Source organism: Balaenoptera borealis, assembly GCF_965194805.1.
Source record: "Balaenoptera borealis genome assembly, chromosome: 6".
Taxonomy (NCBI): Eukaryota; Metazoa; Chordata; class Mammalia; order Artiodactyla; family Balaenopteridae; genus Balaenoptera; species Balaenoptera borealis.
In genome coordinates, this window is record NC_138863.1 from 11,453,268 (window position 1) to 11,468,641 (window position 15,374).

At 39.7% G+C, this 15,374-nt stretch overlaps 1 protein-coding gene and 1 long non-coding RNA gene across 2 annotated transcripts in view; one reads left to right on the forward strand and one right to left on the reverse strand.

Annotated features, from left to right (window-relative positions):
* The window catches only part of LOC309630716, a 10,037-nt gene extending 1,951 nt beyond the window's left edge, over positions 1–8,086 (forward strand). The window contains exon 3 of the long non-coding RNA XR_014245900.1: positions 7,747–8,086. This is a non-coding gene — a long non-coding RNA (uncharacterized lncRNA). The remainder of the gene's footprint in view (positions 1–7,746) is intronic.
* Positions 37–15,374, reverse strand: part of COL4A3 (collagen type IV alpha 3 chain) — a 134,085-nt gene continuing 118,747 nt past the window's right edge. The window contains exons 43-53 of the mRNA XM_082396164.1: positions 14,659–14,844; positions 14,028–14,158; positions 10,860–10,932; positions 8,842–8,913; positions 8,627–8,752; positions 7,322–7,420; positions 5,506–5,718; positions 4,696–4,873; positions 4,454–4,568; positions 3,046–3,218; positions 37–2,460 (exon numbers count right to left, since the gene is read on the reverse strand). Of these exons, the coding sequence (XP_082252290.1) occupies positions 2,376–2,460; positions 3,046–3,218; positions 4,454–4,568; positions 4,696–4,873; positions 5,506–5,718; positions 7,322–7,420; positions 8,627–8,752; positions 8,842–8,913; positions 10,860–10,932; positions 14,028–14,158; positions 14,659–14,844 (1,451 nt within the window). The 3' untranslated portion in view covers positions 37–2,375. The remainder of the gene's footprint in view (positions 2,461–3,045; positions 3,219–4,453; positions 4,569–4,695; positions 4,874–5,505; positions 5,719–7,321; positions 7,421–8,626; positions 8,753–8,841; positions 8,914–10,859; positions 10,933–14,027; positions 14,159–14,658; positions 14,845–15,374) is intronic.

Below are 15,374 nucleotides of genomic sequence, written 5' to 3' on the forward strand. Positions count from 1 at the left end.
CAATTTATTCTTAGACAATACAATAAAATAATATTTAAGCTGTAATTACAGAAATATTAGTACATTACAACATTGTAATTTTGTCAAGATATAATATAAAATATTCAATATATTTTAAATATATTTCATTTGGTTATAGAGTAAATATTAAATTAAGTTTAGTAGCAGTAAGTTACATTGGATGCATAGAAAAATCTTTGTAAGTTAAATTAGCAATAAAATTCAAATTTAGAATTATTGTAATACTTTTATAAATAAGTTACGTAATAATGTTTATCTTGCAAAAAGACCTTTGAGAAATCCACTATTTCAGCACACTGTGAAATTCCAAAGTTGAAGCCCGAAATTTAAAAGAAACAAGTTATTTACATTTATCTACAAAGTTAAATCGTCATAACCTTATAAACTACTGATTGATAGGTATCTGGAAAGGAATGCACATGAACTATGTTTTAATGCTCAGTCTTAGAAGTGGGACTGAGCAACTGTTAATATGGCTTCATTGGAATTTAAGGTTTTAGCATCACTTGTCTTCCTCAGAAGTTAAACACTGATAAGAGGGCAAGAAAAGATGGAGGCCTGGGGACAAGCAGAGGCCAGTCATTTGGCATTAGCACCAGTATAGGGCATTTACTTATTAGTAAAATTAATGACCTTAAGGTCATTTGTGATTTTGGACTTTAAAGAGAGGCATGGATGGAGCAATAGTTGCCAGCTGTACCTGGTAACTGTCCGTAGAATTGTTTCTTAAGTGTTTGCCTAGAGCAGTTCTTCCCAATCAGAAATCACCAGGAGGATTTGTTAAAACACAGATTTCTGGGCCTTACCCCCAGAGTTTCTGATTCTAAAGGTCTAGGGTGAGCCCTAGCATTTGCACTTATGGCAGGTACCCAGATGCGGCTAATGCTGCTGGCCTAGAGACCACACTTTGAGAATCGCTGACCTACACAGGCTTTGTGGAGATCAGCTACCCCTATGCCGTGATAGTACAATTAAGAGAGTAGGATATTTTTAGAGCAAAAAAAGTCTTAGTATAAGATGAGTCTAAAAAAAGAATGAGTCTAAGTAAATAATCTAAGTAAAATGCACTTCTCAGTTTAAATGTAAAAATGGCTTGACAGTAGTCACATGAGCAGTGAAGGATGCCAACCAAGGTCACAGTCTGTGCTGTCCTCTGGGGTCACATCTTCACTTACAGAGCAACTGAGGTTGAAGCAATAACCTGAATTTAAATATCAGCACCACCAACTCCACCTAGGTGGATCAGGAAGCATATTTGACATACAACTGCCAAACTATACAATTCGTACATTAAGATTTTTACACAATGGACTCTTTCAATGGTTTGTAAGAATATGTAATATCAAAAACATGTTTTTACAAAGGAAGAATTAGATAGTTAACAAGGGAATAAATCTCTGAACACCGAGTTTAAATGGAATATTTAGAGCAAAGGAAAAATATTCTGAGCCTGATTAGCCAACAAATGGCTTAAGTTCTTCCATGGATTGCTGAACTACTATTTTATAAGGTATGCACCAAGATTTACAGGGATGGGGATAAAGTGCACATCTAGGAAGTAGTGTCCTTGTTATTTGTGTGGGTGTAATTAATTCACTAGGGTAAAAATTGTATCTATTTGAATATAAGCAAGCTATATTGCTGCAGTGAAATGAGTTCAATGGACAAACAAAAATATCTTTTAAAAAATGTAAACCAAAACCAGGCAGTATTTCCAAGGCTATTATGATTCCATTCAGAGCAACCCCCTTTTGGCCATAGTCTTGGGTATGTTTGAAAAAGCACTAGAAAAATCCATGAACCTCAGTTCAGTTCTGGTTCCCTTAGGCCTTAGGTTACTCACCAGGTTTGAAAGTCCAGTTTATTCATGATGGTTTAGTATTCCACTTGTCTCCATCCCCTTCCCTACCCAGGGTCTAAAGCTTTAGGAAGCGGGTGGTTGGGCAATCTAAAACAGATTTAGCCTCCCTGAGTCTCAAAGACTGGAATAGAAGGGGGGCAAATCCTGGGAATCCAGTAGACCAAGTAGCTCTTAACTTGTAGCATCAAACTTTATACAGTCACCATTTACTTAGTGCATTGGATACAATGGAATACAATTTCAGTGATATTTTGTGAAAAGCCTACTGCCTTGAGTTAGGGAACTTTGACACAGTACAGGTTTAGAGAGCAGTATCACAGAACTAACTTAAAAGAATGCTTTGTTGTGTGGGGAAACAAAAAGAAACTTTGTACTAAGCCATCATAGGGCGATATTGTTCGGTTAGAGAAAAATACTTAAATAAATGCATGTTCTTTATCATTACTTGGTTATTTAGGATGAAAAGTCACAGTTCTATTTTTTCTTTATTTCTTCAATGTCTCCTCTTCATGCACACCTGACAGCGACTTATTATCTTTTCTAACTCCCCAGCTTTCACAGTTGATGGAATAGGTTTTCTGAAATAAAAAACAAAACAAAACTAAAGAAAAACCCACAAAAAGTTTCATCAATTTATAGATAAAAGGGAAATACTTCCTGGGTTTGAGTTTTATTAATGAATATTGTAGCTCATCTAAACTTTATTATAGGGAGGTGTATTTCTGAAAAGGTATCTATGTCAGCATTTTAGTTCTATTTAGCAGCAACTTGCAGGTGCAAACTTACGGATCATTTTTTCTGAAATAAAAACTACTCCTATCCTTTTAATACTCTGTATTACTCACAAGTCTTCCAATACAGTAAATTAAGATTAGCAGATCATTTAGTATTGATAGTTTTATTCAGTAGTCTATAAATTCATATATAAATATTAAATACATTTAGTGATGACAAAAATCACATTTTTTTTGGTCTTTATTGGTACAGTAGCACAAACCATGGCTACTTGTTGCCTCTAGACCACTTGTAAACTGGATTTTATCGGCTAAACAGGCTAAACAGGATTTTATTGGCATGGGGAGATTTTTTCGATGTGAGTATAGGCAACCTTTGAATAGTTATGCAATTGAGTCATCAGATTAAACTTGACTTTGAATAGTTACCTGAACATTCTTTTGGGGTCTAATGAAGCCAACCAGAAACTGTAGGAATTTGAATAGTAGTTGCATGTTCCTCTTCCATGACATTCTATAAATGGACTGGCTCGGAATTCTTCTAAGCAGGAGCCGGGGGATGCCAGTGCCTGCCCAGCGCCCTCTGAACCTGCACTTGTGAACTATCATAATAAAAGTATCCAAATAAGAATTCTTTGCATACTGCTCACATTTTCAATGCTCTAAAATTTTCTTTTTTGTAATAGAAGACAGTAAGAAAAAAACCCAGAAAGGATGAATTAAACCTCTTGTGCTTCTTTACCCAAATTTACTAACACTCCAGCTACCTTCCAAGTTGAAGGATAGTCATCAAAAATAAAATAAAAACTATTTATTTTGCCTGGAATGCTCTTTTCCCCAGGTCTGACTGGTTCTTTCTTGTCATTCAGGGGTCTGCTTAAATATAACCTCCAAAAAGACTTCCTTGACTTCATCCCTATCAGTCTCTCCCCTTATCTTGCCTTATTTCCTTCCTAGGACTGTTCACCACCTGAACTCATTACTATTATTGTTATTTTGTCTTCTTGCTTATATGCCTATCACTAGGATTTAAGCTCCATGAGAGCAGGAACTTTGGTTCACTGCCAGTATCCTCAGTACCTCGAATGGTCAAAGCACATAGTAGGTGTTAAATAAATATTTGTTGAATTAATGATTGAATGAATGGACGTCTGTGAGTAAAGAAGGGGGAATAGTATATCATAAATGATGCTACACAGAATACGAACGACCACTAGCCACGTTTGTGCAGGTGTAAGAATCACAAATGTTAATCCCTAGATTTCTTCATTTAGTACTTCCATCTCGGGAATTTTCCTTTAAAAGGCTGTTTCTTTTAGTTCCCATCTTCATAGGAACTTCAAAGGGTCACAGTATAAGGCACAAAGATTTTGGAGCAGACAGGCTCAGATTCAAATCCCAGTTCTACCACTTACTAGTTGTGAGACCCTGGGGAAATTTCTTTACTTCAGTCTTACTTGTAAAACTGTAGATGATAGAAACTACCTTGTAGGGTTTTCAGAAGGCTTTTGGAGGTTATATAAAACAGCTACCACATTTTTAAAAAAAGGCATTCTATTACCAACATGGTAGCTACTCTTCACTTAAATGTCTTACTTAGAATTTGTGGGTAGTCTCTTTCTGAGAAGTCTATTTTTTTAAATGCTCCATTATTTACCAAAGAACAACTTACTTGAAGTAAAAAAAGTATATTTGTAGATTTTCAAGCAAATATCCACAGCAGATTGTGCATATTGATGTCAAGCAATATCATTCCTGGGGGTCACATCTCATCCAGCCCAATGTAAGATCCCACAGATTATCTTTACTATGAATTTACTGTTCCTTTTCTCCTTACCATGATGAAAGAAAATCCTTTCCAGAGAGAAATCCAGCCAGGAGGACATGAGGGGATATCAGTAGTTTGGCTGTGAACAGCTATGGCAATTGCAGGACCTTCACAGACCGTGCATCTGTAACGCGAAACAAGGAAGATGGTAGCATTGCCACTTTCTGCCCCATGATGTGCTGCCTTACATTCCATTACAAACGAAGTGATTCAACTGCTCCCATCACGAAACTAAGGGACTGGGATTTTACCTGCTAATATAAGGCTCCAGGGCCCGGCCAGTAATTGGAGCCATGTCCACTGGCATCAGAGCTGGTGTTGACAGCCAGTATGAATAATCGTTTCGAGATGCGAAATTACATACATCATTGATATTGCAGAATAAGAATGGCATTGTAGTAAATCTCTGCAGGCAGCTGCCAAGAGTGCCTAATAAAACATCAGGCTGGGTGTCACTTTCAGTAAATTCAAATTATTTTGATTATCATTACTAGATAGAGGCTAATTAAAACACAACCTATGGCAAAAACTGGAGACAGACAACACAAAAGAGCTACTTGCAAAATGTGTGATTGAAAAGTTTTAATACTGATAGAAATTAAAGATCCAATAGGGAAAGAAATCCTCCTTCGTTCTTCCACCTTTAACGCTTCCTGTGGCCGTTTCTAATCAGTCTAGAATTTGAGGACTAGCAGAGGTTGCTTGGAAAAATGTCTGCTTCAAAGTGTTCCCAGTTCTTCATATGTATATGCTAGCCAATAACCAGACAAAGCTGTAGAAAAGATGTTACTTTGAAGATTAAAAAGCAGACAGGTATTTTAGTGAAAAGTCTTTGCGTTGCACAGGATGAGCTAGATTGACATTCATGAGCCGGGCTCCTTCTAGAGCTTACATTCCGGGATGAATATTAGACAGGCCAACGTCTTATTTACTCTCTTTAAAAAGTGCTGTGACATACTCAGGTTGTTTATACTTAACTTCAGAGGGAAGTACCCCATGCCCTAAAAATGTATAGTCTGCACGTGGAACAAAGTAGCTAGAAATGAGAACGAGGACATTACCCAGGTCCTGTCCATGGGATTGTTCATTTCCTTGTACAAAGAGAAGAGAAAACCCACTATAGAGTGGCTCTGTCCCTTCTGGACAGGAGGGAACCGCCGTGGTCTGGCTGTGCCGGGTGAAGACAAAGCCCATCATCGTCGTCCCCCTTGCAGGTGGTCCAGTGTCTCCAGGTCTCCCCTTCAAGCCTGGCAGGCCATTGGATCCAGGCGTTCCTTTAAAAAACACATTATACACGTTGCAACACAAATGAAACCTCAAACTTGTTTTTCCAAAATACTAATTTAAATGTTTATATATATTTATTAAGCCTCAAATACAGAAAGGAGTCCTAAAGAATAATGGTTTATATTGGGGCTTCCCTGGTGGTGCAGCGGTTGGGAGTCCGCCTGCCAATGCAGGGGACACAGGTTCGAGCCCTGGTCCAGGAAGATTCCCACATGCCGCTGAGTGGCTGAGCCCGTGTGCCACAGGTACTGAGCCCGCGTGCCTAGAGCCCGTGCTCCGCAGCAGGAGAGGCCACCGCAATGAGAAGCCTGCGCACCGCAACGAGGAGTAGCCCCCGCTCGCCGCAACTAGAGAAAGCCCGCACGTAGCAACGAAGACCCAACGCAGCCAAAAATAAATAAATTAAAAAAAAAAAAAAAAGAATAATGGTTTATAAAATGGCCAAAGAATATTCTTAAATGTTGACTATTTTATTACAAATGCCTCTTATGATAGATATTCGTGTATATCTGATGATGAGTCTTTTGAGATCAGGTTTTCATCTTCGTATTGCCCTGTGGTGCCTGACATCAAGACGAACTCTGTCTACTTGTGAATAATTCTCAGCACAGTTTGTGTTGTAGTAGCCTTGCTCTTGCTTTGGCCCCATTCTGTAACCCAGATTTGGTCAGTAAAGTTTTTAAATTTATGGGATTATTAATAAGAGTTTTATTTTTTACCATTTTGAAAAACACATTTTTAAGGAAAGTCGAATGATTAGTAATGTTTTAAATGTTTTAAAGCACTCAGGACAATACTAAGTCATGAGTGATTATGCAGTTAATATTACAATTAATATTATTAGTTAGCATTATATTTAAAGACAAATCTCTAGTCTTTATAGTTGTATTATAGTAGATCTGGGCATATGTCAATGAATTCGAAATCACATTTAGAGTTTTTTCTTACTTTAACAAAGTCAGCAATCTTAAAAAATAAGATCTGGAGAGCTGGGTATTTTCTAGAAAGGTGCTTTTGAAACTTTTACAGAAGGTAGGTTTTGATCCAGGCATATCAAATTGACATAAGTTTATGTTCAGACTAAAGTACTTAAAAGAGGCCCCTTTGTGGGACACCACATGAGTTGTTGAGCTAGTATTCAAGAATGGCAAAGTTAAAAGACAGCTTTCCTAAATAGGGATACTAAGTTGCTCTTCTATTCATATCAAGGTAATGTTTTTCCAACTATGTACTTAGGTGCTACTGTTACAAGTAGATATTATCAACTAAGTACACAGTATCTGCTTTTCTGAAAATAGAATTGGTGTTTCGCTAGGCCTATGTGTCCTCAGGTTAAAAATCTGAAGTACATTTGCCCAGTTAACAGATAGGAAGAATGGTTTATTCCAGTAACTCTTGATTTTCTGTCTTCTTCCGAAAGAACATTTTGCCCCGGCTTTTAGTCTAATCTGCACAACACAAATTGAAAGATCTAGATCTAGATCTTGCTCTAGATCTTATAGTCACAAATCTGAACAAGGCTCCTTTCTCTGTATATATATGGGTAATAGCTCTCCTTCAGTGAAGGAGAACAGCCAGCTGTTTGTTTACCTTGCTCTCCTTTACAACCTTTGTTGCCTTTTTCTCCAATTGGTCCAGGGGTTCCTGGTAGTCCATCCTTGCCTGGTTTACCTCTTGGCCCACAGGGTCCTAGGCAAAACACCCAACATTGTATTGAATAGATCATATAGAAAAAAAAAAGCAGGGTGGCCAACCATCCCAGTTTACCCAAGACTTCTACAGTTTCAGCAATAAAAGTCCTGCAAAGAGAACAGACTGGGCAAACTGGGATAGTTGGTCATCCAACATGTTACAACCTACTTCCCAGGGGGGGAAAAAACCCCTGAAAAATGAACTAGGAGTATATGAAATACAGCGGTTTAAAATTGTGCTACCATTTTGATTTATGCTGCTCCAGAATTCACTATGCCCTTGTATTGATCAAAGTAATAAATCATATCTCTCTTATCTCCCAGGTGATTCAGGCAAACGTAGAACACAACAATTCCATTCAGTAGTCTATTACAGGGCTTCCCTGGTGGCGCAGTGGTTGAGAATCTGCCTGCCAATGCAGGGGACACGGGTTCGAGCCCTGGTCTGGGAGGATCCCACATGCCACGGAGCAACTGGGCCTGTGAGCCACAATTACTGAGCCTGCGCATCTGGAGCCTGTGCTCCGCAACAAGAGAGGCTGCGACAGTGAGAGGCCCGCGCACCGCGATGAAGAGTGGCCCCCGCTTGCCACAACTAGAGAAAGCCCTCACACAGAAACGAAGACCCAACACAGCCAAAAATAAATACATAAATAAAATTAAAAAAAAAAAGTTTCTGTGGTCAAATAAGTTTAAAAAAAAAAAAAGAAGTCTATTACAATATGCTAAGACTATAAAAAAGGGTTAGTTCAATTTCCATGAACCAATATTTTGAAAAGATTTCATAATATTAAGCATACATTTGCATTTACTACTCTTCCAAGTGCTGTACAAACTGTTAGAAAAGTATAAATACCTGAAACTCAGGTTTATTTGGGCAATCATTTATAAATAGTCAGAACTCTAAGACTCACAGTTGTCAGAGAAGATAGACTTCATGCTTTTACCTTAACCAAAAAAATCCTGAGTTTCCTAAAGTGTATTTGTTCAAGTTTATACAATACACAACAGTTTTCAATAGATTCAAAAGGAGTTTTATTTCCTGGTCAAGAGTAAAATGAGCTCAATGCTAAAGCTGATGATTAAAAACACTGTAATGTGTAACATTTTCTGTGAAGTTGTATCATTTGTTTCCAAAGCTCTTTACAGGTATTTTGGTTCAACTGCTTCTTAGTGATCCCAGTCAAGGCTGCCAAGTCCACACCTGAGTTTCCCGGTAGCCCTGGGGGCCCAGGTTCTCCTTGCATCCCTGGTTCTCCAGCTGGGCCAGGTGGGCCTGGGCTTCCTGGAAGGGAGATGATCTTCACTGTGCCAGGGTCTCCACGTACACCTATTGACATGAACATATAAGAAGGTGATGGCTTTCCTGATGAGTTACTGTTTCTTCATGGACAGCAATACTAAAGAAATAATATTTACCAGGTGGTCCTTTTGGCCCAATTCGCCCTGGAGGTCCACTTGGTCCCAGAAGTCCTGAATTACCCTTCTCCCCTTAAAAAAAAATAAAAAGGCAATGTGATTCCACATAGAAAAATGGGTTTCCTAGCTCTTTAGGTTGATGGTTGACTCTAGATAATGGGAGTTATGACCGGAGGTTATGAGTTCTGTGACAATGGCTGCAACTTTGTTACATTCGTGTGAGTTGTGGCATTTCATTTGGACCCAATTAGCCATGTTTAATGTCTATTAAAAATATATTCTAGAAGTAGGCATTAAGAACTAGTATTTTAGCATTGAAGGGGAAGCATTCCTAAGAGTTCACTTTTTAAGTTCAGAAACCAATTCAATTTAATCTTTAAGGTAAAATATGAAGTGACACTAAAACCTATTTTAGCACTTCCTAGTGAATTATATTGGTTGTCAATAGTTATCTACTTTCTCAGCTTATTACTCTAGCTTTACTAGTAGCCCAAAGTTAGTTATGTTAGGAACTCTCATGAGCTCATATAGAATATCTACTTTGATGTAAACTATCAAAGTGGTAAGATTTCTCTCCCAGTCTTTGACATGAATGAAATGTTACCAAGAACCATCGATTTGGAGAAATATTCTCTTTTAAAAATTCTTGACAAAATGTAGACATTACATCTGATTACTTAGAAAGAACTTAATACTAAACATGATATTCATAGCAGAAATACAATAAAACAATTATATTACCCAAAGCTAACTGGCAACTACACTATAAATTATCCACTAGATATCAGAACTTGAGGATAGTGTTAACATTTGCTTACGTCTACCAGAAGAGGCCTAAGTATTTTTCCCTTTGGGGATTAAAAATTTCCAAATAAAGAAGTGCAAACTCATAGGTAGTGCCAGATGATAGATAGTCTTATCCTGGAATCTAAGAGACTAATTGAATGTGTTTCACGGAACATATTCCAAAGAACTGATTTTACGAATCTTCCCTCTATATACATCTAAATATTTCACCAGAGTATTTCTTTCTTTAGTAGAGCCTTTCTATAAGTTTTCAAGTCTTAGCTGTTCCTGTTCTGAGACTTGGGGGAGTGACAGGTGTACACGTCTTCCTCAGGCTGTCTGACAGTATTCACCAACCCAATGTCTAGTGAGACTCCTCAGAATCACTTGCTTCGATTTCTTCTTTGCTATTTTGCTCCTTGAAGAGCCAGTGGTTGAAAGCATTCAAAAGGCTCTCTTTAAACTCCAGCTTGTCCTCCCTCAGACCTGGAAAAGTTTGTCTTTCATAGAAACATGGTTTTCTTCACTTTGGTTGAAATTCTTATTTAGCATCTATTTAGTCTATGGTAATAGATTCCCCGCACATACAAAACAATACCAGTGGATTTAACCAGCTAGAACAACAAATCCAATATTTAAAATGTCATTTGAGGTCATAGCACCCTTATGGAAGATTTGAGAATTATTTTCTGAAACCTGAAGTTTAAATGTATGTGTATGAACATTTTAAACTTAAAATCTCCAAATTACATGTCTTCTCTGATTAAAAACATAATACATGTGCCCCATAAAAAAAAAAGTGCCTGAATCTGCATATAAAAATTTACTTACCCTCCCCCATTATCAGCTTGGTGAATATTCTTTTAGATTTTCAGCTTCTTAAAATTATCACACATGCACAAAGTAAAATAAACCATTCAAAGCAATACTGTTGCTACGGATGTAGTTCCCTATCCCCCAGCCCAATACACATCAGTACTCTCAAAGGTAACCACTTTATACTGTTTCTGTTTTGAGTTTTTCTATAGTTTCCATCCTTAAGGTATGGTTTAATTTTTAAGGCCCCTGGAGTTGTGTGCTGGTGGAGTCTTCCTTCTTCATTCATACTGAGGTCCTATTTGTACCCCAACTGCCTGTGGTGACCGTAGGGGTTCAGTAAACATTTGTGTACCCTAAAATATGAATCATGGTCATTGTCTTTGCATCCAAAGAGTAGTGCACAAAAACAGTACCTTTCATGCCTGGAAATCCATAGAATCCAGGATCACCTCTGACCCCTGGCAGACCTGGGGCCCCTGGTGCTCCCTATATTTTAAATAAGAAAGAGCAGAACCACAGACATATTTTTAAAATCACAATACTCACTACAGTTTTTTTTTTTTTTTTTAAAGCATATAGGATATAATACTATGTTGGGTCAGAATGAGTTAAAGTTGTCAGACATCATTTTTACATTCCAATCCAGTATTTCACCTCCTGTAACTCCTGGGCCACCTACCTCACCTTACGACTATCATTTTCAATAAGAAAGAGGTAAAAACTACCCTTAAGCCCAAGAGCCAACATAACTTCTCACGTTAATGTATGTTGGTGTGAGTATTGGATACAACTGGATATTCTGTATTCTAAACTGTACTGCCCAGTATTTGAAGATCTTTCAGGAAGAATAGGTACCAGTTTGCCAGGATGAAAATTATAATTTGTATTTGTAATTCTTGCAAAGGCAACAGAGTTGCTGTTGAATTGTAGCACCCACCATCATTCTAACTAAGCCATCAGAGTTATAACTTACTCTGGTCAGAGAGATAGAAGTAAAGGTTCCAGGGATGGGAGCATGAAGGGGTTGACAGGGGAGTTTTGACATGCACGTTTGGCAAAGATGCAGTGATCTGACCAGGCAGAGATGCTCCCTCCTTATGAGGCTCAGACTAATTGCTGTTGTGACCATGAGATGCTCAAGCAAGGCCATCGGAGGAGAGGGGAGGGAACAGGGCTCCCGAAAAGAGTTCTATGTCAGAATGTATATTGCATCTACTCTTATACTGTCCATATGAATGAGACAGAATGCTATTACTTGAAAACAATGAATTGAAGCTCATGAAAAATGCCGACAATAACAAAACTGGTCTTTCAGCCTGCTGTCTTTGGAGTTAGAAGATGAAAAAAGGAACAGTCCTATTTCTTAGATAAGGTGGCGTGAGGTTAAAAAAGGAGAGAGAGAAAACAACCATGTGATCAAGGAGTCTCAGGCTTCTGAAGTCTGGCCTGTTCTCCAGAGGTAAAGATAACCAGGGAGGAAGGTCTGGTGCCAGGCCCTGCCTTAGGGTGGAGAAGAAGCTGCTTCCTGCAAGGAGAGAGCTGTTAAGGGTAAGGAGTCAGTTTAGATATCCATCAAGAAGAATTTTCTTTCAAGCGCAAATGTAGAAGCCTAGACTAACCTTGGAGGCACAGGGGATTTAAGAGAGATCGCATTTCCAAACCAGACTTTCCACATCGCAGTGTCCTTGGAAGAACTTTCAGTGTGATCATAGGATTAGTGTTTGCCACTTTCAAAGAATCATGGAGAACATGAGAAATACCTAAGACTGGAGTTGGGCAAATATCTCACTTAAAAAAAAAGTTTTAAAAAGGTAGATTCTGGAAACCAAATACCAAGAGAGCTTAAGAGAGCGTAACATGTTTCCTGACAAGAAGCCATGCCTAAGAACCTCATTACCCATCACAAGGAAACACAGAACATCTATGACATAACCCATTTCCTCATTAGTTTCCAAGAATTTGATGTAAACAGAGGGATCAGGTTTTTCAAATATGCTGTTAAGAGAAAGCTAGGGAAGGTGGCCATAGTGTTGAGTGAGATGCTGTGAATTGAGAGATCTTAATAGGCTGGAAACATAAGCCTGAAGGAACAAGATGATAACTAAGAAAGATAAATGTGAAAGTTCTGCCCTTATGTCACAAGTACACAAATAGACAAGACAAAAATTAATGGAGAGGGCTTTCCTGGTGGCGCAGTGGTTAAGAATCCGCCTGCCAATGCAGGGGATGCGGGTTCCAGCCCTGGTCCAGGAAGATCCCACCTGCCGTGGAGCAACTAAGCCCGTGCGCCACAACTACTGAGCCTGTGCTCTAGAACACGTGAGCCACAACTACTGAGCCCGTGTGCCACAACTACTGAAGCCAGCGTGCCTAGGGCCCGTGCTCCGCAGCAAGAGAAGCCACCGCCGTGAGAAGCCCGTGCACCGCAACGAAGAGTATCCCCCACTCGCCGCAACTAGAGAAAGCCCGCGTGCAGCAACAAAGACCCAACGCAGCCAAAAATAAAAATAAAAATAAAAGTAATGGAGAAAACTTAGTAGCAGTTCATGAGGAAAAGGCACAAGGTCTTTCGTTGACTACAAGCTCAATGTGTGATGATTGTGTGGTAATGAGGCTGCCAAACAGCTCATGTGGAATTTTAGGTTGGATTATAAAACAGAATGTTCAGGGGCTTCCCTGGTGGCGCAGTGATTGGGAGTCTGCCTGCCAGTGCAGGGGACACGGGTTCGAGCCCTGGTCTGGGAGGATCCCACGTGCCGCGGAGCAACTGCGCCCGTGAGCCACAATTACTGAGCCTGCGCGTCTGGAGCCTGTGCTCCGCAACAAGAGAGGCCGTGATAGTGAGAGGCCCGTGCACCGTGATGAAGAGTGGCCCCCGCTTGTCACAACTAGAGAAAGCCCTCGCACAGAAACGGGGACCCAACACAGCCATAAATAAAATTAATTAATTAATTAATTAATTAAAAAAAAAACAAAAAACAAAAAACAGCATGTTCAGGATAGTGAGACTCTTCCATCCTCTAGCCACTCCGTGGGGTACTGAGTTCTTACTCCTGTAAGGTGTTTGTCCCAGGGGCTGCATTTTTAAGGTATTGACAAACTAAGATATATTCAGAATAGAGGCAGAGCTGATGACATCTTAAACTGAATTTGAGAAAAAAAAAACCCATGTATTTATTGGGAGAGAAAATAGAAGGAAATGGCAGCTATTTGCAAATACTGGAAGGTATGCTGTGGGGAGAAAATAAATAGACATTTAGGGGATGGCAAAGATAATTTTGAAAGCATATTAATAGAGAAAAATTATGTTGTCATCTAGAATGGAACTGTTCAGAGTCTAAACAAGAAAAGGTTGGGAATGACATAGAGAAGGGTCCCATATGGACCAAACTTTCAGGGGCCTCTTGGAGACCAAATCTGTCCAACTCTTAAGATTCTTTGAACCTTCTGGACTCCATCTTTTTTGGGGTGCACTACACAGAAGCATCACAAGTGGGAAATTTTTGTTGCCTCCAATTACATCTGATCCTGGCAATCGATTTAGAAGAATCTAAGATGTCAAAATAATTTTCCACACTTACCGGATGACCTGGTGGCCCCATGTCTCCTACAGTTCCAGGCAGACCTCTTGGGCCAGGCTGGCCCATAAATCCCTTGTCTCCTTTTATGCTTTCTACGGGACTCCCTTGAGGTCCAGGGGGACCAGGTTCACCTGAATTCACAAAAAGCCTGTCAGTATTGCCACTCGGGGGGCTTCGCAGGTTCTGTCAGTTACCCTTTTGAATGAAGAGCAAACTCTGCACTTTATCGTTACACCGAACATAGTTTGCCTCGTGGGGTGTGACAGGATTGTGAATGAGATAATGCCAGCCAAGCGCCTGGCACAAGGCAGGAACTGCTTCTCCCTGATGACGGTCTGTTAGAGCAGGGTCTGTGTCTATCCCAGTACCTTATACAGAGTAGGAGCTCAATAAATATTGATGAATGGATGCATCTCTCTCTTCCAGGCTCATTAATTTGGTATGTACTAATTTTTCAAACAGGTCCCTCTGCCTCAACACCAACAGCCTTACTGCACCCCATGTGAGGACAGGTGGGCATGGGAAGACAGAGAAGACCAGAGGGAAAAAGAAGCAAGATGGTCACAAGAAGACTGAAAGACCTCAAATGTTACTTTCATTCTTTCATCTTATTTAGAAGTAGATGCTCTACCTGGGCTTCCTCTTCTGCCAGGTGGCCCTCGATCTCCTTTTTGGCCAGGGATGATTGAACCAGGAAAGCCTGGTGGCCCTTGAGGTCCTGTCATGCCAATGGGCCCTCGAGGCCCAGCATCTCCCACTGGCCCTTTCCTGCCAGGGAGGCCCCGCAAGCCTGGTGCTCCCCTGTCTCCTTTGGCTCCTGCAAAGAAAAAAGCCTGATAAGTTTCTGCAATGCCCCTCTATGTGGTGTTATAGTTTGTGGTTATCCCTAACAATGTAGACACTTTGATTAAAGGTGTTAAGCTTCACAGGATAATTGTTTTTAAGAGGCTGACAAAAGAGATACAGGTCTCCAAGGACTGGGTCTAGACTAGACTCAGTCCTGACTCCAACTACCTGTTTGATCCTGATAAAGTCTCTTCACTGTTACAAGTCTCCGTTTTCTTATTTAAAAAATGAAGGTGATATCTGACTTAACTCAGTTTTTTAAATATCAAGTGAGAGAATATACAGATGGAAAAGCATGGTGTAAGTTTTAAAGTATTCTGTCCCTGTAAGCCATAATCATTATTATCTGGTGATATTTAATTACAATGACATTATTCAATCACTGATAATTCAATAGAGCACTAAAAAGCTAAACTTCGGGACTTCCCTGGTGGCGCAGTGGTTAAGAATCCGCCTGCCAATGCAGGGGACAAGGGTTTGAGCCCTGGTCCAGGAAGATCC